This window comes from Muscardinus avellanarius (genome assembly GCF_963383645.1).
Source record: "Muscardinus avellanarius genome assembly, chromosome: 20".
Classification (NCBI taxonomy): domain Eukaryota; kingdom Metazoa; phylum Chordata; class Mammalia; order Rodentia; family Gliridae; genus Muscardinus; species Muscardinus avellanarius.
In genome coordinates, this window is record NC_137806.1 from 3,030,561 (window position 1) to 3,058,225 (window position 27,665).

At 39.5% G+C, this 27,665-nt stretch overlaps 1 protein-coding gene across 1 annotated transcript in view; it reads left to right on the forward strand.

Annotated features, from left to right (window-relative positions):
• Window positions 1-27,665, forward strand: part of PLXDC2 (plexin domain containing 2) — a gene marked incomplete at both ends in the record, with an annotated part of 432,850 nt that overhangs the window by 157,112 nt on the left and 248,073 nt on the right. Inside the window, one exon of the mRNA XM_080716877.1 lies at window positions 15,879-16,090. Coding sequence (XP_080573003.1) covers window positions 15,879-16,090 — 212 coding nt within the window. The remainder of the gene's footprint in view (window positions 1-15,878; window positions 16,091-27,665) is intronic.

The window sequence follows — 27,665 nt, forward strand, 5'->3', positions numbered from 1 at the left end:
AACTAACAAATCACTTATGAATCCTTTGCTTCATAATTGTCTTTGATATCCAGAAGCCTAAATTTTTTCATGATTTATTTTCATGGAAGACTTTTGTAGATATTTGAAGATATCAAAGCTAAGAGGTTTTACCTATTGCTTTGTGATCTAAGGTTGTGTTAAGATTTATCTCATTAAATATATGAATCAAATGGGAAAAGTGGAATTACTTCAGGAAGATTACTTTTTCTTGCTCTCAATCTCTATGAAACTTTTAAAGGAATTTGAAATTATAGTGTTATAATTCTTATTATTTGATGAAATTCACATACAAATAAAGAAAGAATGTATAGGAAACTGCATAAAACTCTGGGGGGCTGGCTGTACCTTTCTCTGGAATTGATATAGCATACCCTAGCAGTCATGGCTATGGCGTTTAAGCTGGCAATAAGTAATAAGCACAAGCCATCCTCGAGAAGACCATGCTACAAAGCCAACTATGTGACAAGGGGGCAGAGAAACAGGTGAGACGTCTGGGCAGCTTTAGTGAATGTTTATTATGATAGCAAAAAGTAACACAGAGATGAATACAGGTATGACACCTCCCCTCTTCTGGATTAGTTCATGGTGGTTTAAAGAAGAGCATAATTTAATCAGTAATTAATGAGAACACAGAAGCAGGTTTTAGTAAACTTCTGAGAGCTCACTAAAATAAAGAAAGACTTCCACCAACCACCAATGTCAGTCTCAGTATCCTGTATGGGAAAGGGGGAGGCTGGGGGGCGGGGAGGAGGGGAGCTCGCCAACCTGAGTGCTTGTAAGTCACTATCACCACAAACTACATTGTGATGTGAAAGGCGATGCCCCAGTACAAGTCTAAAAAAATAACTTTGTAGGAGAATGTAGTGGTGCTTGTGAGGCAAGACTGGAAGTCGGGATAGCTGAATATGTGTGACCTTTGGAGTAGTAGGGATGGTGCGTTTTTCTCTCACTGTAAAATAAACACATTGTACAAAATGTAGATGTGTCAAAAGAACAGTCCCCCAAACTAGTAATTGAATAAAATGGAGGAGAGTTCTGGGGTACTACAATGTATTTCTGTTCTTTTTTTTCTGTGTATATGCAAATACATATACATATAACATATATCTGCATTTCATATATAATATATATGTATTATATATGTGTGCATATATATACTTTATACACATTTTATATGTGTAAATATATACTATATACACATTTTATATGCGTTTATATAAATATTCCCAATTAAAAGATTAAGTAGGTTCTGTGCTTTTTCATAATTTTTTCACATACCTAAGACTTAGTAGATATTAAATAATAACTCAGACAAATTTTTATTAAAATTAGAATCCTAATATATTAGAGTTTAGCATATGTTACAAATATATGCTAAAAATGCTGACAAAAAATTTTACAATAAATCTCTGAATACAGAATATAATTTTTTATTCCATTTCATTGATTTCTTATGATGTTAAATATTTATATACTTATTAGTATTTAGATTTTCTTCTCTGTGAATTATAATACTTACCCCCTTTGTAAGAAAGTATAGGCCAACTTTTTTATTTTACAATTGGTAGAATACATTTATATTTGCTAATATAAACCATATGTGCTTATCGTTTTGCATAGATATACAAATGATGTGGGTTATTGGTGTTTTTTCTGATAGCCTTTTAAGTTTATGTAAAACTGAGAGACTTACCCATGTGAAACTGTTTGATGCCCTGTTTTGTGTTTGTGTGACTTGTGTAATCACTGAGTCCCCATTACACTTTAAGCTTTGGGGGACTGTGTATTTTGCTCATTCTCTATGCCAGCTTAGGCACACAGCAGGAAGCCTACAAAGTAGTTTACCTGGTTATATTTTGGAATTTTATTCCAGAATCTTATTTAACAGTTAATGACTAATATTATTTGATCAGACCAGGCCATAGGGTTGAACAGGAACCAAGCAGCATTGTCAAAACAAGTACAATAATCCTCCTATATCTGCAATTTTACTTCATGTAGTTTCATTTATCTACAACTATAGTCTACAAATATCAACTAAAATTCCATAAATAATCTATTCATAAGTATTAAAGTGTGTGCTGTTCTAAATAGTACGATGAAACTTCACTCTGCATGTGTCCATCTTGCCCGATATATGAATCATCCCATTTTGAACGTGTCATCCATGCAGTATTCACTACTGCATGTAGCCCTTTCCTCTTGGTTTTCAGATCATTACCAGCAACCCTAATTTGAATTAACAATGTTCTCAAAGCATAAAGGCAGTGATGAAGGCAACCGGGATGTGCCTACAGGAAGCAGGAGAGTGTTTTCTTAAGTGCAAAGGTTGGAGTTCTTGACTATGAACTAAATTTTTTTTTTAAAATCACAAACTTGAAATGCCAAAAATGGATCTTTTATTTGTAAATCTATAAAGAAGGAAAAAGAAAGTCATGCTAGTTTTTTGTCACACTCCTAACAGCCAAAGTATGGCTACAGTACTTGGTAAGTACTTAGCTAAGATGGGCATTAAATCACAGAGCTCAGCACCTCCTGAGGTTTGAAGCAGCCACTGGGCGTCTTGGGCACTCCTGCCCCCTTTGGTATTAAATTACATGGACTGTATCTTATCTTTTGAGGAGAAGGTGGGAGTTGAGAATTCAGTTCTTTAGTAAATTTGCTGAAGTTGAATTTCGGAATCAAATAGTTAAATTTCAGAAAAATACCACTGGATTGTTTCTAAGAATATGTGATGTCTTCCTCTTCTGGACATCAATTCGCCTCACCTCCTACCTTCTTTGTGGTGCTGAGGGCTGAACCCAGGGGCTTTCTACCTCTGAGATACACCTCCATCCAGATTTTACTTTTTATTTTGAAACAGGGACTTACTAAGTTGCTGAAGGTCTCACTAAATTGGTGAAAGTGATCTCTAGCCTGAGATTTTGCTATCTCATCTTCCCACGTACTGTGATTACAGGCAGTTTTTAATGGCCCAGCATACTTAAATGACTTGCCCGTGGTCACACAGTTCTATACTTAGAGCCACAGGTTTTTAAAAAATAAACAACAGAGAAAACTTTGTGATGAGGGAATCACATGTATTATTGTTCGTTATCCAAGTCCACACACGTCTCTAGAGGATATCTCACCACAAAAACCGGAAACTTTTGATAACGGTGTGATTTCTATGATTTAAACCAGGACTTGCAAAATAGAATCCAATGGAAGTACAGTGCTGTCTGTCCTCTGTAGTCACTGGCTAGATCACCGGGGCTCAACATTGGACCATCATGGATTCTGACCCCACAAGCTAAATACGATGTGTTGACAATCTGAGATGAGACTGACTCTATCAGACATCTGGCAGCCTTAGTTGCATAGAAGGCCCTCTGCAATTTGGGCCCTAGGCATTTGGACATCATAACACTGGGCACCATTGTGACAACTGCTTCCATCTGGCCTGGCCTGGCTCAGAGTGTCCGCGCTTTCCCAAGAGAGGCTGTTGGCCGTGGCTGATCCTTGTTTACAGATTTTCCGTCTTCCCGGGTTAGCGGTCAGTTTTCATGCTTTGGGACTTAGTTTTAGTGCTGAGCCTTCATTTTAAAATGAGCCACTCTCAAGACAGGAAACAGGGTCAGAACAGGATGACTAATGCCAGGCAGAAGAGTAAAGGCGTCTCACAAAGGAGTTTTAGTTATTTCTTGTGCTGTGAAACTGCTACAGTATAGTAATACATTCATTTTCACAAACAAAATCGAAAACCCAGAAAACAAATAGAGAATATTTAGTAGTTGACACTAAATTGTACAAAATATATTAATGATATCTAGTTAAATGATAGAACAATAAACTTCCATAGCTGGAAGGGACTGTAAAGAATGCCTTCGCCCTTTCAATCCACAGATGGTATGAGGTCACATCCCTAAAAACTCTCTGTAGTGTCTGGGTTCATGGTATAATATTCCCCATGGAAAATCACAGGGACCTTATTAAAAGATAGAGATTCAGATTTAAAATTAAATGTTAGCCGGGCATGGTGGCACATGCTTGTAATCGCCGCGCTTGGGAGGCTGAGACAGGAGGATCACGTAGGTTCGAAGCCAGCCTCAGCTCCTTAGTAAGGCTCTCAGCAACTTAGTGAGACCCTGTTTGCAAATAAAATATAAAATGGATCTGGGAGTATAGCCCGGAGGTAGAAAGCCCCTGGGTTCCACCCTAATACCACCAAAAAATAAAAATTTAAAAAAATAAAACTAAATGTTCTTTACCTAGATGGAGAGCATTGATAGATTATAGCTCATGTGGAAAAGAATCTATCCCTTAAATTTGAAAGATTTAAACAAAAAATCAGTGATGTTCTTATTTATTGGAAAACCATCCTTTTATTATAAAATGAGAACTGTCATCTTCCCAGTAAAAATAATTGCTCAAATCTATTTGAGTCCCCTCCAACCTTTTTGTAGATTTTCAGTAGGAATATGATAGAATATCTTCAATGAACAAGAGGAATATTTATTTTCAACTCTTTCCCAAACTTTCAAGATGCAATAACAATTCTAACTAATATTACTCTGCTATTACTATTAACAGTGGCTCATTTCTTTCAATTAAGAACATTGTCTTGACGGGATACTATATTTTTTATTTGCTTTCACATGCTAGATTGTTTACATCTCTATTTTTGGTGGTACTGGGGATGGAACCCTTCTACCTCCGGGCTACACTCCCAGACCTATTTCATATTTTATTTGGAAACAGGGTCTCTTAAGCCAGAAAGACTGGCTTCGAACCTGCACGATCCTCCTGTCTCCGCCTCCCAAGCGCGGGGATTACAAGCGTGCGCCACCACGCCCAGCTTACATGTTTTTGCTAATTTATAATAATATGTTTTGCCTGCATTGTTTTTTTCATTCGATTTTTATTTCTTGTGACATATCACTAGGATTTAAGACAGATTTTCAAATTAATCTCAGGAAAAGTTTACCAGAGACAAGATAGGTAGTTGGTAAGATCAAACCTTTAGATCCAGCTATTATGATATTCCCAGTCTATCACTTAACTTCTCAAATACACCAGTGTTTTCATATACAAAATGGGATAATAGAATATTTCAGATACCTTAATAACCCTAACTGAAGAGTCGTAGTAACAGTAGTAGTAGTAATTTTTGTTGTTATTATTATCATTATTTTTTATTATTACTTGAAGCGTATACTGGGGATTGAACCCATAGGCATTCTATCTCTGAGGTAAGCCTCCACCCCTTTTTTTGTTATTTTGAAACAAGGTCTCACTAAGTTACTGAGACTGGCATCAAATCTTTGATCCTCCTGTTTTAGCCCTTCAAATATCGGGATTATAAAAATGAACCACACCACTTCACTTATCTTTATTATTGTTAATGTCATTATTATTAACCTATTATTCAAAATAATATATAAACACCTTGGTTCATAACCATTAACACAGTTTTATTCGATTTTTCTGTAATACTTTGATAATATCAGTAGTCATTTTGAGTTGTCAATAAAATAGAATTATATTAATGAACACTCATAAGGCTGAGCAAGTTTTATATTTCCCACAGAAAAAGGTAGAATTTCTACTGATAAAATTAAAATGTGGCTGGGTGTGGTGGCACATGCTTGTAATCCCTGCACTTGGGAGGCGGAGACAGGAGGATGGCACAGGTTCGAAGCCAGCCTTGCTGGCTTAAGAGACCTTGTTTCCAAATAAAAAATATAAAATGGGTCTGGGAATGTAGCCCAGAGGTAGAAGGGTACCATCCCCAGTACCACAAAAAAAAAAAAAAAAAATCGTGGTGGCACACACTTGTAATCCCCAAGCTTGGGAGGCGGAGACAGGAGGATTGCGCAGGTTCGAAGCCAGCCTTTCTGGCTTAAGAGACCCTGTTTCAAAAATATAAAATAGGTCTGGGAGTGTAGCCCAGAGGTAGAAGGGCTTCCAGGAACCCCAGTACCACTAAAAAAATTGTGTATGATCTTATTAAATGGTAAAATTATAAAACATATATCAAATTATTAATTTATTAGGTATAAATTTTGGATTATATATAGGGATTGAAACCAGGGACATTCTACCCCAAACTACACCCTCAGCTCTTTTTATTTTTTATTTTAAAACAGCTTTTTATTTTTTAATTTGAAGCAGGATCTCAGTAGGTTGCTGAGAGTCTAAGTTGCTGAGGCTGGCCTCACACTCATGACCCTCCTCTCTCAACCTCTCTAGGTTGGGGATTACTATGCCCAGCTACATGGTAAAGATTTTAAGAAGCTGGACAAGAGACCACATGCATGAACTTTTAAAACAGTCTCAGAGGAGCAGTAACCTAGTCAACCATTTAGTCATTGAGTTGTTATTCAAAACCTTTGGATACTTATTATTGTGCCAGTGCTTGTACCAATTGGAGGAAAACGTAAAGAAGATAGAGGTACTATTTTGGGTCATCTCCGTGTTTAGAGTTCCCACAACTTCACCAGACTTATCGAGTCATCACAGTCAGGATTTAATTTATTAATATCGAAAGGACGCCAAGCAGATTCAGCAAAGGGAACAGCTGAGGGATAGTGTCTGGGGAATCCAGGGGCAGTTTTCTAAGTATCTCTTTGAGGCACGTAGATGAGAGATGTGATTCACTTCTCTAGCACCAAGCTGAGACAGTATGTGTGAAATATTGTCCATTGGGGAAGCTCCTTAGAAATTCAGTCGCCAAAGTTTTATTGGGAGTCGTTCACCTAGCTACTCTTATCAAGCATGTACACAAACTCCAGGCTCCCAGGAGGAAGGCAGATGTTCAGCAAAAAAGACATTATTTGCTCAGATAGTTTAGGCATAGTGAGATTTTTTTTTTTAATCAGGGAATGAAAGAAAACTCTCCCTCAAGCTAAATTCCCAGATATCAACCAAGGACGAGTGATACAGAAAATCTTTCTAAAGAGAGTTAAGTCGCAGACTTGCTATTCCAACTCTTCTGTGCAATCTTATATTCAAGTGGAGGTCAGTCTAAAAATGTTCTAAAAGTCAGGTAAAAGGAGTTATTGGATTATAGAAAAAAAAAAAAAACTCAGTTCTGCTTGGAGATGCCAAGGATGGTTCCTTTAAAAAGACACTATTTGGGCCAGATCTTGAAGGGGTTGTAAGATTTTTTGAAGGAATGAGGAGACAGCCCTTATCTATGCAAAGGTAACTATATTCATTGTTGGTAGAAAGATTATGAGTAATTCTGTATGATGGAAATATTAACCTTGCTGGGAAAGGAAAAGAGAGTAGTTGCAACAAGATCCTGAAATGCTCGATAGCTGGTGGGTAGTGAGCGGCCATTAGAGCATCCAGGAAGCACAGGGAGCTCTGGGGAGCTTTATAAAATATGACAGCTAGGTGCCACCAAACCCCTTACTCTCTCTGGACCAAACATCCTCTAAGCTTTATCTCCTGTAGCTATTTGTTATTCCATCAGTCAAAAGCTCAAAGCCAAGTGGGGTAGTCAGATCATTACAGGACACTACAAGGATATATCTATTATTATAGAATTCCCCCTTTAATTCTGTAATAAAATGAGATATAAAGCCTTGTGGTAATCTACCATAGTAGCCAAATATGTCCATCTATGTTCATCTGTGTCTATGTCCATCTATGTCCATCTATGTTCATCTGTGTCTATCTATGTCCATCCATGTCCATCTATGTTCATCTGTGTCTATCTATGTTCATCCATGTCCATTTATGTTCATCTGTGTCTATCTATGTTTATCCATGTCCATCTATGTTCATCTATGTTCATCTGTGTCTATCTATGTCCATCTATGTCCATCTATGTTCATCTGTGTCTATGTCCATCCATGCCCATCTATGTTCATCTGTGTCTATCTATGTTTATCCATGTCCATCTATGTTCATATATGTTCATCTGTGTCTATCTATGTTCATCCATGTCCATCTATTTTCATCTGTGTCTATCTATGTTCATCCATGTCCATCTATTTTCATCTGTGTCTATCTATGTCCATCCATGTCCATCTATGTTCATCTGTGTCTATCTATGTTTATCCATGTCCATCTATGTTCATCTATGTTCATCTATGTTCATCTGTGTCTATCTATGTCCGTCTATGTTCATCTGTGTCTATGTCCATCCATGTCCATCTATGTTCATCTGTGTCTATGTTCATCCATGTCCATTTATGTTCATCTGTGTCTATCTATGTTTATCCATGTCCATCTATGTTCATCTATGTTCATCTGTGTCTATCTATGTCCATCTATGTCCATCTATGTTCATCTGTGTCTATGTCCATCCATGCCCATCTATGTTCATCTGTGTCTATCTATGTTTATCCATGTCCATCTATGTTCATATATGTTCATACATGTTCATCTATGTCTATCTATGTCCATCTATGTCCATCTATGTTCATCTGTGTCTATGTCCATCCATGCCCATCTATGTTCATCTGTGTCTATCTATGTTTATCCATGTCCATCTATGTTCATATATGTTCATATATGTTCATCTGTGTCTATCTATGTCCATCTATTTTCATCTGTGTCTATCTATGTTCATCCATGTCCATCTATTTTCATCTGTGTCTATCTATGTTCATCCATGTCCATCTATTTTCATCTGTGTCTATCTATGTCCATCCATGTCCATCTATGTTCATCTGTGTCTATCTATGTTTATCCATGTCCATCTATGTTCATCTATGTTCATCTATGTTCATCTGTGTCTATCTATGTCCGTCTATGTTCATCTGTGTCTATGTCCATCCATGCCCATCTATGTTCATCTGTGTCTATCTATGTTCATCCATGTCCATCTATGTTCATCTGTGTCTATGTTCATCCATGTCCATCTGTGTTCATCTATGTTCATCTGTGTCTATCTATGTCCATCTATGTTCATCTGTGTCTATGTCCATCCATGTCCATCTATGTTCATCTGTGTCTATCTATGTTTATCCATGTCCATCTATGTTCATATATGTTCATCTATGTTCATCTGTGTCTATCTATGTCCGTCTATGTTCATCTGTGTCTATGTCCATCCATGTCCATCTATGTTCATCTGTGTCTATCTATGTTCATCCATGTCCATCTATGTTCATCTGTGTCTATCTATGTTCATCCATGTCCATCTGTGTTCATCTGTGTTCATCTGTGTCTATCTATGTCCATCTATGTCCATCTATGTTCATCTGTGTCTATGTCCATCCATGCCCATCTATGTTCATCTGTGTCTATCTATGTTCATCCATGTCCATCTGTGTTCATCTATGTTCATCTATGTTCTAGCCAGTAAATCTATTGGCAGTGAAGGGTCTGAATTTTTCTGCAAAGGGTCCACAGTGGCGATGTGGTTCACTTATAATTTGTAGAACACAGTGAATGTCAAAAGATAAAGTAGCAGTGGATTCTGCTTGCGTAAGATGCATGTCGATTTATGCAGGTGCTTCTTGGTGCTTTGGTTATGTGTGCCTAGCAACATACCTACATATGCACACACACATTACACACACACTCATATATATACACACATATATGTATATATATGCTTTGTATGCAGAAGTCAAACCATTGTTAAAAGTTTTCAATACATAAATATTAATTAAACTTGAGGTATTTGAATAAAATTAGTAAGGCATAACATAAAATAACCGTACCCAGCATGGCACTGATCCTTTTTCCTTTTGCTCTATTTTATTTTATAATGGCACGAAAGAGACTCCAGGATTTGGAAGGAGTAATATGAGGACACACCCGTGTCTCTTGTTCTCTTTGATTGACTGGACGCTGCAGGGCATGGTGGTGGTGCTCTGTTAGAAATTCAGTGAAGTACTTTCTTTTGCCATAGTTTGCTACTGTAATAAAGGAAGATGAGCAGGGGATGGGGAGGGCCAGGGGGATGCTCACCAAGTGCTGTGAGCATGGAAGTCACGATCAACTGTGAACTGCATTCTGATGTGAGACCATAATGCACCAATAAAAAATACGAAACAAATCAATTTGGAATTGTGTGCACAGAAATGTAGGCTTTCAAGCTTTCTTTCCTTGTATCCAAACGAGAATCACTAAACACACTTAGTATTTCTGTGAACTATGTGATTAATGTCTGTAGCCAAATATGTCGGAGAACATGATCTTTGATGGTTTTCTATTGTCGATTTAATTAACGTACAGTAGGCAGCAAGCAAACAAGCTCTCCAGCCAGGCAGGCAGAGCCCCTCCTGTTGCTCTTGTTTTCACTGGAGCTGGGAAGGGAAGAATATATTTTTAGTCTACCCCATGTCTTGCTTCTAAACGATTCGTTTTGGTGCCGATCTCAAGAATGATTTAAAATATTTTATAAGTTGGAGAAACCATGAAACGCTGAGGGGTCATTTTCAATATAGATAACAAAGCTGTGGTTTTGCCCATTTCTTCTATCATTATTTCTGTAAAACATCCATTTTAACTCACTTTATCTTCTTTAAAACTCATTCAGATATGGGATCAAAACCTAAGCCAGTTTCACACTTCAATCCTGATGAACTGTGCCAGCCCTAGATAATCAGCCTCTGGTGGCATTGCCTCCACGCATGATCGGGGCAGACTTGCTTATTCATAACATAACCAGAGAAAGAGAATAGGTTTAAAGTCGCAATCCAGAGGGCATGCACAGAAGTCAGGACTTCAATTCACAAATTTTCTCATTAGAAAATCTCTCAGGCCCTTCCTGAGATCTTATTTACTCTTTGTAAACACAATTAGAGGGAACAAATAATTGGTTTTTGAAGTTCGAGGTAGCAGATCCTTGGAGGAGCCTGTGGACCATGGAGGGGAACTAGAAGACCACTGTGATCTCTGTCAGTGGAACAGCAGGGCAGGAAGGATTTGATCGGAGCTGGGTGTGATGGTGCAAGCCTGTAATCACGGTACTTGAGAGGTGGAGAATAGAGGATCAGAAGTTTGAGGTCAGCCTTAATGAGGCGCTTAGCAACTTGGTGAGACAGCTTCCAAGGTAGCGCATGCTTGTAATCTCAGGGTTTGGGAGGTTGAGACAAGAGGATTGCACAAGTTCAAAGCCAGCCTCAGCTACTTAGTTAGGTTTTTAGCAACTTAGTAAGGCCCTGTTTCCAAATAAAGTATAAAATAGGGCTGGGAGGTAGAAAAGCCCCTGGGTTCCTACCCCATCACCCCCCCCCAAAAAAAAAAAAGATAGGGCTTGGGCTGTACGTCTGCGGTAAAATGCCTCTGGGTTCAATCTCCAGCACCATCAAAAGAAAAAAAGAATAACGTTTGATCAGTGCATGCTAAATGCATTTGTGGACATGCCACACTTAGCCCCACTAATCGGCACAATCAACATATGCTAATCCGCAGTACTGCAAAAAAAAGTAAAATTATTAAAAAATTAAGTGGTAATATGAAAAAAAAAACCCAAAAGACATTGTTAAACGATGCTTGAAAAAGAAACCGGCAGCTCTCTGGAGAATTACCTTACAGTGCTCTGGAAGGCCAGCACATGTACTCGTTTTCTACCAGAGGTCTGTGTGTCTGCTAAATCCGCTCTTCAATCCACTCTTCTCATTCCTGCCACCAAAGTTTGAACTCCAATGGTTTATATATCTGCCTTTAGAATAGTACTACACTGTTTCAATTATTGTAGCTTTATATGGTTTGAAATCAGAAAATATATATCTTCTAGCTCTGTTCTTTTTCAAGATCGTTTTGGGTACCTAGAGTCCATATTCCATATTAGGATAGATTTTTTTCTGAAAAATAAATATATAAATATATGATAGTTTCACCTAAAAAATAGAAAAAAATATTCTCTGGTAAGAAAGAAAGCAAAAAGAAATATTGAAATGTTATCTTTAAGTCATCAAAAGCTTGGTATCAGACAAATGAAACTGTTATGTGAGATTATCATTTTTAATTTTAGATAAATTGCCATAATACTAGATGTCAACTACTAAGCCAAGCATGGGAGGGAGGGATAGGGAGAGAATGGGGTGGGGATTGGGTGGGGGCTGACTGGGAAAAGTGTGCATGTATGTCTACAAAAGTATGTATCCTACTATGATGTATGAATACAGTGCACCAATAAAAAATAATACTGACTCATAAAAAAAAAACCAGAAACAAACACAAAAATTCAATACAGTAATCAGACTTCAACTTAAATGGGAAATATGGATATTAAAGTTTTTTGTGTTTGCTCTCTTTTATACTTTTATTGGTGCATTGTAATCTTCTAAACTAATGAGACTCACAGTGACGCAAACACACGTGTGCACAAGCCTTGGAGAGCGCCTTCCTGCGTCCACCTGCTCTCCCGCCTCCTTGCTCATGTTCATGAACCCCTAGTCTTACCTTCGTTTGGACGTGACATTGTTTGAACGGCTCCATCCTTAGCCCCACCCCCTCCCCATCGCCTTCCTCTTCTCCTGGTCCCCATTACCAGAAGTCCCTTTGCTTCCTATTTCCTCTTTGCTCCCACCCACGGGAGAACACACACAGCCCTTGACTTTCGGAGGCCGACTGATCTCACTTAGCATAATGTGCTCTAGTTCCCTCCATTTTCCCACAGATGCCATAATTGCATTCTTCTCTATGGCTGAGCAGAACTGCGTTACGGCTGTACACTATATTTTCTTCATCATTGTCTCGGTGGAAGGACGCCTGGGTTGGTTCCATTTTTTGGCCATTGTAGATCGTGCTGCTATACACGTGGGCATGCCCGTCTCACTGTATTACCCAATTTAATGATTCAGTTATTCTGGGAAGACACAGAGGAGTGGTAGCTGGGTCGCATGGTAGTCCCATCCCCAGGCTTTGGGGAAATCTCCATCCTGATGTCCACGGCGACTGTGCTAAGTTACACTCCCACCAACAGAGTGTACGATTCCCACTTCCTCCAGTCCTTGTGGCATTTATTGCTGTCCCTTGCCTCAACGGCTGCCATTCTGACTGACGTTAGTTGGAATCTCAGTGTAGTTTTGGTATGCGTTTTTCTAATTGCTAACGATGTTGGACATTTTTTACATATTATTTGGTCTTTCGTATTCTTTAGAGTGAGAGGGCAGGGAGGAAAATGGAAAAGGAAGATTTGAGGGGGTGGAGAAGTCGAATCCTATGCAGAAGACATTCCCACTGTTAGTCACCCGCTCTGCTCCCGCCCATTCCAGGAGTCCAGGGCTGGCATAAGGCAGACAGGCTTACTGAGGGTTACAGAATGGCTGTAGGGTCCTATGTTATGCCTACCCTAAAAGAAAATGATAGTTACTACCAGGGAAGAGAAAATAGCACCTATTTAAAAGAAATTGTTTAAAAGAGCCTGAACATGATGGTATAGCCCGGCTACTCAGGAGGCTGAGGTAGGAAGATTGCTAAACCCCTGGAGTTTGGAAGGAGCCTGAGCGACGGAGCAAGAACGTGTACGCAAAAAGAGAGAGAGAACCAAGAGTTACTTTGAAATTCTGTTTTGAAGAGTTTCATGAAGACTAACTCTTTGAAGTTTTAGGGTTTTTTTTTCACTTAATTTATAGAGGGCTGACGTGCCTTCGTATGTTTTTCCATTTCATTTTTTGTCAAGCACCATTTCATCCACTTATTCCATTATATTTCTTATCTTTCTTGTCAAGATTGGCATTCTCACAAGGATGCTGTTTGGGTTTTCAAGTGTTCCTACATGACTATTGGCATCTGGGTAGCTGAGTCGGTGTATAAATTGCTAAGAGCTCCCACTGCAACTGTAAGACAGATGCATGCCTCTGGTGTGGGCCTAAGTTTTATGTTAGGAGGTCTTAGTTTTTTTTTTTTTAAAGAAATATTACTTACCTTTGTTGTAAGTAGGCTCATATATTGTTGATAATTAGCAAGATATATAAATAAAGCAAATAAAATTGCTTTATGTAGTTTTGCCTAGAATCATAGGTTTTAGAGCCTGACACATCCTCAGGAAAGGCTGAAAAATCTGCTTGCTTTTTTTAAAGTATGGGGTTACTACAAAACCAGAATTTTATACATTATGCTGTATCCCCAAACCAGTAAACCTAAAGGAAAGAATTCTAGCCCAGGTCTCTTGAATCTTTGTACAGTTATTTTTCAGTTTAAGTCTTTCTGGTTCTATCATTCTTGTTCAGTGGCCAGTAGGGACAAAACTGTCAGTAAAAAAGAAAAAAGGGCCGGGAGTGGTGGCACACGCTTGTAAGCCCCGCGCTTGGGAGGCTGAGACAGGAGGATTGCAGAGGTTCGAAGCCAGCCTCAGCTACTTAGGCTCTCAGCAGCTTAGTGAGACCCTGTTTCCAAATAAAAATATAAAATAAGTCTGGGAGTGTAGCCCAGAGGTAGAAAGCCCCTGGGTTCCACCCCCAGTACCACAAAAAACAAAAGGAAAGGAAAGGAGATGTTTCTAGAGTCAAGAGGATAATACTAATTGGGCATGTTTAACACTTCCGTTTTATTTTCAGGAGGTGCTGGGGCTCAGATCCAAGGTCTGGCACATGCCAGCGAGGTACTGCACCCTGGGCTGCACCGTCAGCCCGCATCCCTCTCTGGAGCCTACAATTCGGTGTGCTGGCACAGTGCTGCGTTTCCCTGGCTCTTTCTCCCTGTAGGGCTTTGGTTATCTTGGTCTTATGGTTCTTTTAGGAACTAGAAAGGGACTATGGGAGGGTTTCTCTGTGAGCTGTATTCATGTGGCATCAGGATGTAGGAGATCTTTTAGATTCACTGCAAAACCAAAGATTATCCTGTCTAGAATCATTAGCACCTCTCTGAATTGGAAAGGAGAGTTATCCAGCCAGTGTGCCCGTGAGGAGCAGCGGTTACCTTAAGTTAGTTATCGGTGTTCAAAGTAGATGATTCAGAAGTTTTTGAACTCTACTAAACACATTTGGAGTGTCTTGGAAAGTTCATGTACTGAGGGGCACAGCCTGACCATAATCAACTCACCGCTGTCTTAGCCCTTTTGAGTCTGTATCCGGCCAGTTCTAAAGCCCGTCGACGCACGTTACCTGGTAATGGTCAGATATCAGAGGGCTGTTCTTGATCAGCACCTGAATTTTCAATCCTTGTGGAGCACCTTCCCCTGCTGACCTGCCGAAATGAAAGACCAGGAGTGATGATTACATCGAATTTTCCCCCTGTAGCGGCAGGATGAGCTGGGTCAGCAGGCCGGTCCCTGCAGATGGCTTTGAAATACTTCTGTGATTTGATCTCCTCGCATCCCATCCATTTCTATAAGTGCCTGTCACAGCCGTCCCTTACCACCCTGACAAGATCCCGGGGTGAGAACTGCACAGACGAGTGAGCAGGTTCCTGACAACTCCGGACTCCCGAGAGGCTGCTCATTAAGCGGGTTAGGTAGTGACCCCGGCTGCCTCGCACACTGCCAGGGGCCTCAGCATCTTGACAGGAAGACAATTTCGTATATTATTTAACCCACCCAATGACTTCACCATCTCTCTGTAGCCCAGCATAACTCAGATGAAATAAACATAATTACTGATGTCTGGCTTTTATTTTCAAATAGGCTGACCATCCCTTAATATTGTACCTCCGTTGAGATTCCAGCTCTCTTTCTTAGAACAGCAGAGACTGTTTGGGAGGTGAACTCATGCAAGGGGAGAGGGGAGGGAATAGAGACCCCTTGCCGCTGGGCCCTGCCCCATCTGGGGGCCTTGGCAGGGCTGCATCTCACCACTGCCTTGGCTGGTGTGTCCTGAGTGCACCAAGATGCTAAGGCCACTTCACAGTTTCACTGTGACAAGCTGGTGACCTGTCCTCATGATTAGCAGAGCCCCACTTCTTCTTGAGTTGATAGCATGCATGTGATCCAGACCGAGAGCTGACCTCTTTTATTTCTTTTTCAGATTGGAGGTATGAAGTTGCTCAGGCCTTCCCTGCAACAGAGGAGGAGGTGGTGGTGGACTTGCACACACACAGCCACAGGTGGCAAAGGGACCTGGACTCTCTCAAGGCGGTAGACACGAACCGAGCGAGCATGGGCCCTGACTCCCCAGAGCCTAGAGCCTTCTCCGATGTGCTCCTGGACGACGGGCAGGATAACACCACTCAGGTCCAGGTGGGCGTGCTCTGCATGGTTGAGGCGGATTGGTGGATGTGTTTCTTGTAAGGTGCTCAACCTCTACCTGATGTTTTCCCTTCATCTTCATCTATGCCCCTTAAACTTAAGAAAAGAATGGCTCAGTCTATCGATACATGTAATCGTAAGCCATTTGATTACCTACTGAATCATTCACCCCTAAACAGATGTACACAGGCTTGGTGTGTGATCACAGGGAGGGAACAGCACAGTCCTGCTCTCAGTGAAGTTGTTGAACGTGCTTTGTACGGATGCACTGTGTTTCCACACCATCATGAGGTGATAGGAAGAGACTCACACACAGCACTTGGAATGATGTCCCCAGCTCTCAGCACCCCTCCCCATCTCCGTACTGTTGCTGAGGTTGCCATTGAAAACTTTGTACATGTGCATAACATAATTTGAAGTGGCCCTTCATCAGCACCTTCCCCCACCTGCCTCCCACACTCCACTGAGGTGTCTCCTCCTTTATTTGGAGCCCCCTTTTTTTTCTTAATTATTTTCACTAGCTTCTATATATGAGAGTAAATATGCCATCCAATTTATTGTGTAGAGAGTCTAAAAATCGTACCCAAATTTTCTCTATATCATGAGTTATATACAAAAAAAGTATCCGCTCTCTATCAAACAGGAGAATCTGATCAATCCCTGTTGGGATCGTGTGTTGGGTGTTAACAAAGAGGCTGTTTCCAGACACAGACATTGAGGCAGGAGCTTAACAGATTACAAGAAATGCTCTTGGTTGATGACCTACCAATGGGAAGAAGGGAGACCTCCCTGGAAGAGTGAATTGCCTCTGAAATGGCTGAGAGAGAGGACAGAATAGCATGTTGGAGTCTTGAACTGTGATTAGCTGGTACAGTTTCCCCAAGGATGTAGAGGTTTCCAAGGATGTAGAACATCCATTACTAAAACTGGCACACTTCTAGGCAAGGAGGGATGGCTGGTCACTCTCTGCCAGGAGGTTATTTGTTATGGTTGGAGCCATGAGGTGGGGGAAGAGGAGAAGGAGGAGCAGGAGGAGAAGGAGCAGGAGGAGGAGGAGGAGCAGGAAGAGGAGGAGGAGGAGGAGCAGTGTGTTGTGCACAAAGTTGACAGAGGGCACATATGAGGCAGATTCTAAGGTTGCTCAGAGGTCTCAAAGGAGGTATTAAGTTTTCATAGTCTTTAACATTGCATCTCATAAAATATGATCTTGATTGTAAAACAGACATAACCAAAACAAACAAGTCAGTCTTGTGGAAAATAAGCAAAGCCCACCCGAATGAGAATAAACAGGATATTTATTGGATTTGCTGTAAGAAGGGAGCCAGCTACCACTGCTTGCCTTTGCCAGAGACTCAGGAAGTTCCGGGAGTTGGAAAGTGTTTAGCAAAAGAGGGAAGACTTTGGGTGTACTTGCCTGGGGGTCACTGGCCCGGGAAGCAAGAGGTGGGCTAATTAGAAACAGCATCTCAGGTGAGTAGTTTGAGAAACCTATTTGAATTTCCCTGGCGGACCCTGAGTGAGAAGCAGAGACAGGGAAACAGGAGCGCCAGGTGTCAGTCCAGCCGGCCCCTCCTGGCCCAGTGCCCACAGGGCTGTGGTTTGGCTCCACGCACTGCTCGCTGCGGAGGTTGGGCTCGGAATTCTTTTGCAATGCCGTTTCCCACTTCCTACTTGCCTATTGTCTTTGGGTCTGAATTTCGAGTTGTTTCTTTGACCCAGATGGTAGACTTATGATTTTTGAGAACCAGGTTGCTCTCCTTTTGCTGTGCTACAGTCCCTGAAATACTCTTTATTTTGGAAAAAGACTTGATGAGGCAGGTGCTTCCTAGTACTGCAAGTTAGCATTTTGTTCCTTTATATGTGAGATGAATCCTCAGAGGCCCTGAAGCTCGGGGCACTAGGATTCTGCACATGTTGAAAGGTTAGCACTTTATGAAAGCCCTGCGCATGGCCTCAGTGGGTACAGGCTGATGGTCTTCCCTGGCTGCCTCAGCCAGACCCTTCAACCATCAGGGGCACAAGTCCTTTGAGAGCAGCAAGAGCCTGGTCTGTCTCCGGCTATTTTGGCAGTGATGTCGTTTTAATAATCTGGGGTAGGTAATAGAATCCTTCCTGAGCCTTTTCTCCTTTCCCTCAAGCATAGCATGAAGAAAGGAAGGCTGAACTGAAAGAATCAGAGGTCTCTGCCCAGAGCTAGGACCTGGCAGACAGAAGAGGACAGCACAGATTGCTGGAACTTTGTAATCTCTCCCTAGGGGTGCTAGACTTCCCCAATCACTTGTGTAATGCAAACTCCCTCTTCTCAGAAATGCATTGACACACCTCAAAATATAATATACATATAATAATATCTATATATACATATATTTGTGTTATTTTATTTTTTTTCTTTTCCATGTTTAAAACGGGTAACCATAAAGTTTAGCAGTTTTGAATCAGTAAAAGGGAGGAGGAAGGATGGCGCAGGTTGATGGACGCTCACCGAGGCTAAGATCCGCCAGGTGCTACGTGGCTGCTGTCGTGTTTGGGCCCTATTCACACACACTCTTGAGGTGTGTGTTCCTCCCCAGGTTCCCTGCACATTCTGGGTCACTTTTGACATGAGGGCAATTTCCGATTTAGTTTTAGTGTGCTCCTAAGATCTCTCCTTAAACAGTAAAGAGACTGGTCTTTGAACCCCTGTTTGAAAAGCTCCCAAGACTTATTCTCCAACTTGACTTGGCTCCTTCTCAAAAATAATAAAAACAGACAACAGCACCTGCATTATATAATGACTCTGGGCAGGGAGCCCCAGAATACTCATATGAAAGTAGCCTTCAGGTTTTAGTCTGCATGGAAAGAGAACTTCATTGAGCTACACCTGTGTACTAATAGCACCAAACGCCTTTATTTTGAAATTTGTGGTGATAGGGTTCTGGCGTTTGATGGAGATGACTGTCATCTGACACCCCCAAAGTTACTCCTAGGCATTGCCACTAGTTGGGGGGACACAAACTCCATCTGAAACTTCTCTGGGAAGTTTGCTTATCCTGATCCTTGAAATAGTGCTTCTGAACATGGTTGCATCTCTCTTGGGAAAAACAGTTTCTGGAAATTGAAATAAATAAGGAGGAAAAAAGGAAGTAAGTGTATATAGAATGACTACCCTCAGATGGTCCTGGTGACGAGATCTTTCGTACCTTTTAGGAATGAGCTTTATATATAAATACACGTTACAGGTGTGCAAGAGTGAGTGTGTGGCCTTTCCTTTGGATGCATTCTATCTTTGTCATGAATCAGAATTATTTTGTCTCGTAGCCCAGGTTGTAGGAGTGGCTTTTAAAATCATGCGTGTCCCATGTGAATAAAGCTACGGGGGGAATGACGTTTCTAAACATCTTTTCTTCTTTTTTTTATTTTTAGGGTCTTTTTTTAACTTTTATTTATAAGTGGAACATATTGAAAATGGTGTACGTTTAGACTGTGCTTGGTACATCTTTTCATTCTCCTACTGTCTAGCTTTGATATCTACTTTCACAAAAAAATAAAAGAGAGAGAGAGAGAGAGAGAGAGAGAGAGAGAGAGAAAAAACAGAAACAATAGCAGGTTTATTATTTTAGCATGAATTTATTCTGAAAAAATAAACAAAGGCTCTTAACGTGATTCTCTTAACTTGGTAGTAAGTTCTTAATTCTCTTAACTTGGTATTAAGTTTTAAATTTTATTTTCTTGATTTCGCATTTGGTGACGATATTTTTTTTCTTACTAAGCATAAGAACTGATGATGAAAGGATTGCAAAACAGTATACCAGTTAAAAAGAGTTCTTCCAATTGAGGCTCTATTGTCGTGATTGTTTTAATTTTTTAAATATTTTTCCCATGAAGATATAAAGATGTTTTGAAATCAACTGTGTTTCCTGTCGCATGAGCAAGGTCCTTGAGCAGCTGGCTCTGTCACGTGGATCTGAATGTTGGTTTCTGTGAGATTTTCTCTTTTATGGCCTCTGTTCATGGGGACATAGAGCCTGTGCTGATGAGTTTGGGTTAAACAAATGGTGTCAGAACATAGCCAGTAAGTGCTAGTTTTTATCATTAGTTTAGGAATATAAAATATTGTAGGACTTTCAGGTCACATTAGATCTATTTCGTGAGTTTTGGTGTTGTTTGAGCAAGGCTTCGGGGACATAACCATTAACAAACAAGCCAGGCGCACATCCTCACCTGGACGGTCCCCTTTCTCAGCACAGAGCTCCTGCAGCTAGAACAGCAATTCGTGGAGTGCAGAGGGCCTCCAGCCTTTGCTCTGCCAAGCTCAGTTGCATCAGCCGAATTCTGGAGGATACTGTTGGTATCTTACAGTTCTTCACTTTACAGAAATTCGTTCCTTTGGGACACACCAAACCAATGCGTGAGCTTTCCCAGTTAGTCACATGTAATATCTGAGCTATCATACTTCCTCTCCTGAGACAATGGAAATATTTGCTTGTGCAGTATAATCTCTGTCTTGATTCAGAAGTCCCTAGATGACCTGTTATTTTTTTCTGATACTTTTGTTGGTGTGTCGTGGTCTCACGTCACATCATAGTGTGTAGTGATAGTGACACACATGTACACAGCCCTTGGTGAGCCGTCCTCACCACTGGCTCGACTCTCTCCCCACTACCCTCCCCTTCCCCGGACACGATACTGAGATCGACATTGATAATTTCATATCTATGCATAATGTCATGAAAGCGTTTCCTTCGTCAATTCTCACATCCCAGGCTATCTTCTTCACTCCACTAGGTTTTCCTCTCCATCATCCAATGCCTCTCTTTCTCCCCATTACTCCGTAGATTGTGCATATGAAAGAAAACATAAGACTCTTCAATTTCTGTGACTGGCTAACGTCACCAAATATAACGTTCTCTACGTCCATCCATTTTCCTGAAAATGACGTAATTTTGTTCTTCTTTATTGCTGAGTAGAATTTCATTGTGTATAGCTCATAATTTTGTAATCTATTCATCTGTTGATGGACACCTGGGTTGGTACCATAAATTGACTATTATGAATTGTGTTGTTATAAACATAGATATGTATGTGTTACTGTAATATTCTGATTTCAGTCCATTTTGAAAGATATCCAGGAGCGGTATAGCTGGATCATATGGTGGATCCAGTTATAGCTTTTAAATTAGGCTTATGGATCATATAACCGGAGTTTCACCATCCACCTGACAAATTGTGAGATAAGCCAGCATCTCTGAAACGTCAACACGCTCACAAATTACCTGAGAATCTGGTAAAATGCTCATTTGAATTCCTTCATTTTAGGCTAGAGACTACACTTTTTAATATACTTTTGTTCTTTTATTTTGCATTGTACTCTTACATCATAATGTGAATTATGTTGACAATTTATTGGTGCATGGGAATTATGCATTCCAGTGAGGATGCATAATGCAATGCAATGCAGTCAATGTGATACAAACACACACGTGCACAGCACTTGGTATGAGTCTCTCTAGACCCCACCTCCCTCCCACCCCTGCTACCCATCCATGTTGGTGAGATTGGTGGTCACACTTTCATATACGGACATAGCATTGTTTGAACTGTGTTTTTCACCAAGCCTCCATTTTCCCCTTCCCGTTTCCCTTCCCCAGCCTTGTTTCTGGGTCTTCTATTCTGCTCCATTGGTCTATGTATCTGTTTTTGTGCCAGTACCATGCTGTTTTTATTACAATGGCTTTATAGTATAAAGTCTGGCATTGTGATTCCTCCTGCATGGCTTTTGTTGCTGAGAACTACTTCGGCTATTCCGGGCCTTTTGTTACTCCAAATAAATTTAAGGACTGATTTTTCTATGTCTGTGAGAAAGGATCTTGGTAGTTTAATGGACATTGCGTTGAATCTGTAGATCACTTTTGGAAGGATGGCCATTTTGGTAATATTTATTCTGCCTATCCATGAACATGGAAGATCTTTCCATCTTCTAAGATCTTCTTTGGTTTCTTTTTTCAATGTTTTATAATTTTCTTTGTAGAGATCTTTTACCTCCTTGGTTAAGTTTATTCCTAAGTATTTTATTTTTTTGTGGGTGATCTTGAGTGGAAGTGTTTTCTGAATTTCTTTTTCAGTGGGTTTATGGTTATTGTTCAGAAAAGCTTCTGATTTTTTAAGATTAATTTTGTATCCAGACACTTTGCTGAATTTGTTGATCAGTTCTATAAGTCTTTTGGTTGAGTTTATTGCGTTTTCTAAATATAGTATCATGTCATCTGCAAATAGTAAAAGTTTGAGTTCTTCTTTCCCTATTTGTACTCCTTTGATTTCCTTCTCTTGCCTTATTACTCTGGCTAGAGTCTCAAGTACTATATCGAAGAGAAGTGGTGATAATGGACATCCTTGTCTTGTTCCAGTTTTTAGGGGGAATTCTTGTAGTTTTTCTCCATTTAGTATGATGTTGGCTGTGGGCTTATTGTAGATTGCCTTTATGATGTTGAGATATGTTTCTCCTATTTCGATTCTCTGAAGTGCTTTGATCATAAATGGATGTTGGATTTTATAAAATGCTTTTTCAGCATCTATTGAAATGATCATGTGATTTTTCTCTTCGGTTCTGTTTATATGATGAATTACATGGATTGATTTTCATATGTTGAACCAGCCTTGCATCCCTGGGATAAACCCTACCTGGTCATGATGTATGATTTTCTTTATGTGATTTTGAATGCGTGTTGCTAGTATTTTTGTATTTGTTCTTTTAAGAAGTACATATTAAGTTAAGTTGCCCAGTTTTTTATTGTTTCTTTTGAAAGCATTAAGTTTTTTAAGTTCTTTTTATATTCTAGGTACTAGTCCTCTAGGGAAAAAAAAAAAAAAAACAGCTGACAAAGACTTTCTTCCACTCTGTAAACTGTCCTCTGATTCCTAGTGGTGTCCTTTACTGTGTAGTTTTTCAATTTGCTATTATCCCATTTATTAAGTATCAGCTTTATTTCCTGAGCTTTGGAGGTCTTATTGAAGAAGTTTCTGTCACTGACTATATGTTGGAGTGTTGGTCCTTTGCCTTCTTCTAGTAATTGCAAAATTTCTGTAGGTCTTTGATATACATTGAGCTGACAGGTCTAGTTTCATTCTTCTACCTGTGGATATCCAGTCTCCCCGGCACTAATTGTTGAAAAGGCTGTCTCTCCTCCACCATCTGCTTTGCCTTCCTGATATTCTGCATTTTGAAAATGCTTTTGGGTGTTGCAGCTTTAGCCTGGACAGAGGCCACACTTTGAGTTACGACAAGCCAAACCACGATGCAGAATTATGGATTAGTTTTGGAGATATAAATAACACAAAAATATTTTTCACTGCCTTCCAACAGTAAATCTCATAAATTCTCATGCTGGTAAAAAAAAAAAAGTAAGATTGCAGAAATATCCAGCTAAATATTAGAAAGAAAAAAGAAGAAGCAATGGAAAAGGAGAACAAAACACAGTAGATGCAAGTTAGCATTGGTGGGTTCTCTCTTTTTTGAAATTTCAATACACCTTTATAGATAAATTGTAGTCTCATGGCATAATGAAATTCAGAGTGATCGGGAGGCACATCCACACAGTTCTTGGTGCGCTCCCCTCCGCCTTCCTCCCCACTCTCCCCTTCCCCATATATGATATTGAGATCGGCATTGCTAACTTTGTACATGCAATAACGTCAATGCAAGTGTCTCCTTCATTGATTCTCCGTCTTTCTGTAGAGAGCCAGACATGATGTAGGGACAAGGTGACATTCTTGTGTCTGTCATCCATGTAGTGCTAAAGTTCCTGTCTGAGAAGTATGAAGGAGAATTACTAGCAGATAGATGTGATAGATTCAAAATAGATCAGTAGTTTTTGTTAAATGTATATGTAAAACTCTTTGATCTTCTGCCACGGGACACTCTTGTCAGTTGTGTTGGTATCTTAATTTTACCAATTGTACTGTGCACAATATTACCTTTTCTTTATAAAGGTACCCACTGTCATGTTCTGCCCACACAGTTACTGCGGGGCTCTAACTTTTGTTTTCTTTCTTTCTTTTTTAAATTTTTGTGCGCTCTTACCAGGTATTCTGTTTGACATGAAAGAAGTCACCGGCAAACACTTAATTTAAAAGATAATATATTATGCTTATTTTATGCTGAAAAAGGCAACTTTTGTGCCATGAATACAGGCAGAATCTCCATGGAATGTTTGGAGTGTAAAGGATATATCAGATTAGGTAATCAAAATCCTTCTGTGCTGTGTCATTAAGCCCAAATGAGCTCTCAATCTCAGAGTTCTGGCAATAATAATTGTGAGTATACTTATGCAGTTGTAATAAGACACATCATAACATGCCACAAAAGTAAAAAATAAAATTCGCAGAACTCTACTGATTCTGGCCTCTGTTTATATTCTGCTCCATGAACTTAGAGAAGACAGTACTTACATGCAAGAAGAGTATTATAATTCAGATTTGTAACATTTAAAAAAAAAAAAAAAAGAACAGTTCTACCTGATACTGTCACCATGTTTATTAGGGTTCTGTCACCATGTTTATTATGAATGTAAAGAGCTGGTGGAGATCATTTTTTAAATGTAGCATTTCCATTTCAGGGGATCTTATAATTGTAGAGGCTTCAGCATGTCATTGCAGAATCAGAAAATATACAAAGAATACTAAGATTGATGTGGAAGGAGCTCATATATTTGACTCCCAAGAAAACTGCAACTTCCATAATGCATGTAGGAACGGGGCATAGGGTAACTGACATGTGATGAGGACCCTCATTCTGTTAGAGAGAAGGGATTAATGTAGAGACAAAATATTATTGAAATCAAGTCATGAAGAGAGAGTCCAAAGATGGCAATGTATAAAGGTATTTCAAGAATGAAGACTTTTACACAGATAAGCAGGTGTGCGATTTTATGGTTTATAAGGTTTGGGGGATTTATCGGAAAGGTCCTTGGTACCACTGAAGGATACTAAATTGGAAAAAGCAAGATATTCCTAAAACACTGCTATTGGAGGCCGAGTGGAGATTGAACCAGAAAGCTCAAATGTAGGAGAAGAAGATTTGATAATCATTCTCACTTTAGCTGAGAATTATCATGGAGTGAAATGAGATAGTAATTGGGGGAGGTCATAGATCAGCATGTGAACTTTAGAAATATCTAAATACTGAGTCATCGATTACTCGAACTGCGATGGCCAGTATTTTGCCCAACTTTCTGGTGCTTCCTTGGCTCTGAGGGTCAGTTGTGCGTCTCTGTCATGGCATGTCCTGTGTATGTGCCTTGCCTCTGCGTCAACAGTATCCATCTACTGTGGGCTGAAAATTAGCTTAATTCTTTCAACTGTGTATTGGCAATGTTGTACATTCCCTGACAAAATCTATTTCAGCTTCTTCTGTTTTGGTAATTGGCAAAAAAAAATATGGAGTTTTAAACCTATCATTGAATTTTATTCATTTTCATTTTATAGTAGTGATGACTACTTTTACTTTGCAAAGAAGCAAATGCACTGATCGTAGTAAATCAGGCAGAAGTGCAATCATTGCTCATCCTCTGAAAAGATAATGAGGATTAAAATACGGTGCTATATATCTTGCTCAATTATAGATTATTCTAAAATTGACATGTGAGCTCTTTATTGAAATAAAAATGGAAAAAAATCCATATCTGTCCTTCAACGAGTTCCATAAAGAATAACTGGATTATCTCTATGATGCGTCTCTGTTAGCTAATTGAGTTTACTTGCGGTGATATCATGGAAATAGTCTTTGGAGTGATACGTAAAATTTGTACAGTTGTCTAGTATGGTAGTCATATAATTTATTTTCAGAACTATAATTAGATTTCAAAGTGAATAATATTCTTGCATTTTCCATATACTGAGTGAAATATCATATTTAATCTCTTCATCCCCTGTTGGAACCCAAGATTAATTATAAGAATATCACACTAAGTTTTTCCTAGCTCAACTCCCCTATGCATTCATGGGGTCCTGCTGTATCCTCTCATTGCCTTAATAGTATTGAAGGGAAAGCTTTTTTAGTACAGGGAATATCAGGTAACGATTAATCACTTGGACTATTTTATCATCTTGCAGTCTTATTTTGTTCTTTAGCCAGACTAATTTGCAATAAGACATTTTAAATATGCTTTTATGGCTGGGCAGGTGGCACATACCTATAATCCCGGAAGTCACAGGTTTATGAACAATCTCAGCAACCTAGTGAGACTCTCGGCAATCAAGTAGGACTCTTTTTCAAAGTTAAAAAATAAAAAGGACCAGGGGTACAGTTCAGAGGAAGAATGCCCCTGAGTTCAATCCCTAGTACAGATAAATAAATGACTGAATAAATAATAAATAAATAATAAGTTTTATGAAAAAAAATATATATTTTTGGTGGTACTGGGGGTGGAACCCAGAGGCTTTTTCCAGGCTATACTCCACGACCTTTTTTATATTTTATTTGGAAACAGGGTCTCGCTAAGTTGCCGAGAGCCTCACTAAGTAGCTGAGGCTGGCTTTGAACCCATGCGATCCTCCTGTCTCAGCCTCCCAAGCGCGGGGATTACAAGCGTGCGCCACCACGCCCGGCTGAAAATTATTTTTAATACAAAAATTATAGTTTAGTTTTGCTATAACAGGCTTTACCTATTTATATTTTATCTATTGGTATATAGGTTTTATCTATATTTATCTATAGTAGTTCTCCCTTATTCGCAGTTTTGCTTTTTTTAGTTTCAGTTTCCTGTGGTCAAATGTGGTCTGAAAATATTAAAATAAAAATAAAAAACTAAACAATTGACACTTTTAAAATTGTACCTCATCCTCCATTCTAAATGGCATTATGAGATCTTGTGAATCCTTGCCTGCCTGTCCCATTACATGAGTCATCATCTACTGTATCCATTCTGTATATACTACCCTCTCATCACTCAATATAGCCATCTTGATTATTAAGTATCATTGTAATACTAGTATTTAGGTATCTCTTAACTTTTCATCTTTATGGATGCAAAATACAAAAATGATGTTGCTAGCAATTCAGATATACTAAAAAGAAGCCATAAAATGCTTCCATTAAGTGAAAAGGTAAAAGTACAATAAGATATTTTAAAAGAAAAAATAATAGTCATATAATATTTATCATAACATATTTTCATAATTACTCTGGTATTATTAGGTATTTTGATTTCTTACTATACCCAATTTTTAAATTAAACTCAATCATAGATGTATATGTCTGAGTAGGAAAAAAATAATAAAAATGAGATTTCATATTTCCTCTGGTTTCAGGGCATAGCCTGAAGGAATTGGAATGTACACTGTGGACGAAGAGAAACTACTATAATTAATTTTTAGGAATCATTCTAAAATTCCAGATTTTTTGGTGGCTCAAATATCGTAGCATGTGTATGTTGAGTAGGAGGTTTAGTAGAAGGACACATGGCCAGTGGGGTCAGGAAGGCCAGCTGTGCTCAAGTCCCTTCCCTGCCCCCCTGAGAGATGTGTGGTTGTGGGAACAGAGCTGGAGGCACCACCCACAGAGGGGCCGCGCTCCAGAGGGACATGTCCCCTC